At 53.1% G+C, this 2,959-nt stretch overlaps 2 protein-coding genes across 2 annotated transcripts; one reads left to right on the top strand and one right to left on the bottom strand.

The window, feature by feature from the left end:
• Positions 1–714: 714 nt before the first annotated feature.
• On the top strand, positions 715–939 carry GNI_180000 (hypothetical protein; the record flags this gene model as incomplete). Its single annotated transcript, XM_011135185.1, has 1 exon — positions 715–939. The coding sequence occupies one exon, from the start codon at positions 715–717 to the stop codon at positions 937–939; it is 225 nt and encodes a 74-aa protein (XP_011133487.1).
• A 251-nt stretch (positions 940–1,190) lies between these two features.
• GNI_180010 (putative transmembrane protein) lies at positions 1,191–2,840 on the bottom strand (the record flags this gene model as incomplete). The annotated part of the gene is made up of 1 exon (XM_011135186.1): positions 1,191–2,840. The coding sequence occupies one exon, from the start codon at positions 2,838–2,840 to the stop codon at positions 1,191–1,193; it is 1,650 nt and encodes a 549-aa protein (XP_011133488.1).
• Between the last annotated feature and the right edge of the window lie 119 nt (positions 2,841–2,959).

Raw genomic sequence — 2,959 nt, forward strand, 5'->3', positions numbered from 1 at the left:
CCATGACGCAACTACCGTCCTCGGCGATCCACCCGTACGAGGCAGAGGCCTTGAAGTACCAGCGGGCACTGGCATACGATTGTTTAGCCGTGTCCGAGTCCGACTTGGTAAACCAGTGCCACCCGAATCCGGAAAAGCGCCCCGAGCCAAACATCGATGATATCACGACACTGCTTTCTGGATATGAGTTGGCGACGCTGCGGGTACCTTTCGTGAGCTGCAACGATACGTTTCACAGGGACAAGCGGCAGTCGATGGTGAAAGCAGCGCCGGGAGAGGCTAGACTGGTCCCAGTTGAGCGGAGGCGGTGGCAAGATAGTTTGCACTGACGAGAATGGTCAAGACGTGACTTGTCATTACTTCGGCGCTCCGTTCAAGTATGATTTGCCTACTGTCTGGGATGCGGTCAACTACTATCTGAAGCCCTCGCGATGCCTGTTTACAGACAACAACGCGTATGAACAGTCTACGCTCGAATACAGGGGGGGACGCGCAAGGGGAATTGCAAAGCGGTTAGGAGGTGACTTGTACGGATTCGACGATGGGAAACTTCTGAAAGCGGGGTATCTGGCAGATGGTATGAACAGGGGAGCAGAAGTCAGACGGGGTATGAGCCAGATTGGGGCACAGACTATCCCCACTAGCTATTGTGACAGTGACGGTCCGACATGTCGGACAAACCTGTCGGAACATTGTCAATGCGATATGATGGAAATGAGAGTCGAGGCCACCACTCCATCTGGCACGACCATTCGCTGGGGGAAGGTTAAAGACTACTTCACCACCCAGACTGAATTGGCAAAGTACTATACGTTGTTCCAAAGAAAGGAATACGAATTAACAAACTGCAACATCGCGTGCTATAGGCGTAGTGATCCCGAAGATCACCTTCGGAGTGCCAGCAGCTACTGGGAAGATAACTTCAATCAAATGCTTTGACGTGTCCTTTTTTGTGTCTTAACCCCTGTGGTATAAGGCGTTCTGCACCACCCTGTCCTCGAACCGGGGTTGTGCCGCTTTCAAGTTGTGCGCATAGGGTTAAGATAATCCACTCACAGCATTAGAACAGCAGCACCACTATAACATAGCGGGCGCCCAACATCAAAATAGATTTTACAGAAAAGAGTACACCTTAGAAGACAGGGGCCTGTACGATGAGACGCGACAACACCGGGAATCGAACCCGCGTTCTAAAGCTTTTGCCCGAAGTCGCTGGCGAAATACCTAATAGTCTCTTCACGGTGTTCTTTGGGAACAGAGTCTCTCCAGCACGTCACGTGGCAGTTTGTCAATTTGTATTCTTTCCTTTGGAATAACGTATAGTACTTAACCAAATCAGTCTGGTTGGTGAAGTAGTCCCTAACCGTCCCCCAGCGAATGTTCGTGCCGGATGGAGTGGTGGCCTCAGCACTCAGCTCTATGATCTGGCATTGACAATGTTCCGATACGTTTGTCCGACATGTCGGACCGTCGCTGTCACAATAGGTAACGGGAATGTCTTGTTGAATTATCTTGTTGAATAAGACAATAGGCCCCTTGTTCAAATGTGTTACTAAGTACCCCACTTCATGAGCGCGAGCATCGTCGAATCCGTATAAGTCACCTCCAACCCACTTTGCAACCCCCCTTGCGCGCCCCCCCCTGTATTCGAGACGTATACCTGTGTCTCCGTTGTCTGTAAACAGGCACTGGTAGGGCTTCAGGTAGTAGTTGACCGCATCCCAGACAGTAGGCAAATCGTACTTGAACGGATCGCCGAAATAATGACAAGTCATGTCTTGACCATTCTCGTCGGTGCAAATTACCTTTCCGCCGCTTACCTGGGACCAGTCTAACGTCTTCCAACCGCCCGGCGCTGCTTTCACCATCGATTGGGGCTTCATCCGGTGAAACGCATCGTTGCAACTGCCGGAAGGTACTCGCAGCGTCGCCAACTCATATCCAGAAAGTAGTGTCGTGATATCATCGATGTTTGGCTCGGGTCGCTTTTCCGGATTCGGATGGCACTGGTTTACGCAGTCGGACCCGGACACGCCTGAACACTCGTGCGCCAGGGCCCGCTGGTACTTCAAGGCCTCGGCCTCATACGGGTGGAGCGATGAGGACGGTAGTTGCGTCGTGGGTGGGAATTGCGTCTTGGGTGGGAATTGTGTCGTGAACAACGTAGAGCTGGTGTTCGTAGTCGTGTTGCCTGGGGTGTCCGTTGGAGAGGAACTGTTGGTTGCTATTCTCGGTGCTAACAGACTACCACCCCGAGGACCAAAACGGTATAGTAGGAACCCAGTAATCGCCAGGCCACTTGCAGTCGCAATACCCGCAATACCAAGACGTTTGGACAACCCAGGGCGTCGCCAGAAGCCTTCGGTTCTTTCGCGAACGGCCTGGCCCTCGATCTCAATGCAATTCACGAAAGGCATCGAATCCTCAATTTTCGGAAGCCACTTCGCTGGAACTTGATCCCGGACTTGTTCTTGTTCATCTGCATCTAGCGGCCTCACATCAGTGATCTCCAGCTTCTTGCTCCAGTCAACCTCGGTGTCTCCGGCATTCTCAGTCTCCAGCCATTCCATCAGCTTCCTGCCGAATGCTTTCTTCAAGGCCGCATTGGCGGCTGATGGATCCTCGTCGTGCAGATGGTTCTTCATGGCCCGGGCAAGCAAGCGCTCGATGCGAGCAGAGGCCTTCGCTTGCTGTTTGGATTCCCCGGGCGGGTGGTAGACGCGGAGCCGGTTCCAACGACTAAGCCAGTCGTAATCAGTAAGGCAGGACTCCAGCAACTCTGACGGAGGGGCCAACACCACAACTTCAGCTGCGCCCTTCCCGTCAGAGACGACGGCCATCCTCGCAATACAGCCGTCGGTAGAAGACAACTTCCCATTGGGATCGACGAACGCCGCCAGTGCTACAGACCCCGGCACATTAACCAAGGGTTGCGCAGCACTTGCCTTCATCAGAATTT

Source organism: Gregarina niphandrodes (assembly GCF_000223845.1).
Source record: "Gregarina niphandrodes unplaced genomic scaffold scaffold00068, whole genome shotgun sequence".
Classification (NCBI taxonomy): Eukaryota; Apicomplexa; class Conoidasida; order Eugregarinorida; family Gregarinidae; genus Gregarina; species Gregarina niphandrodes.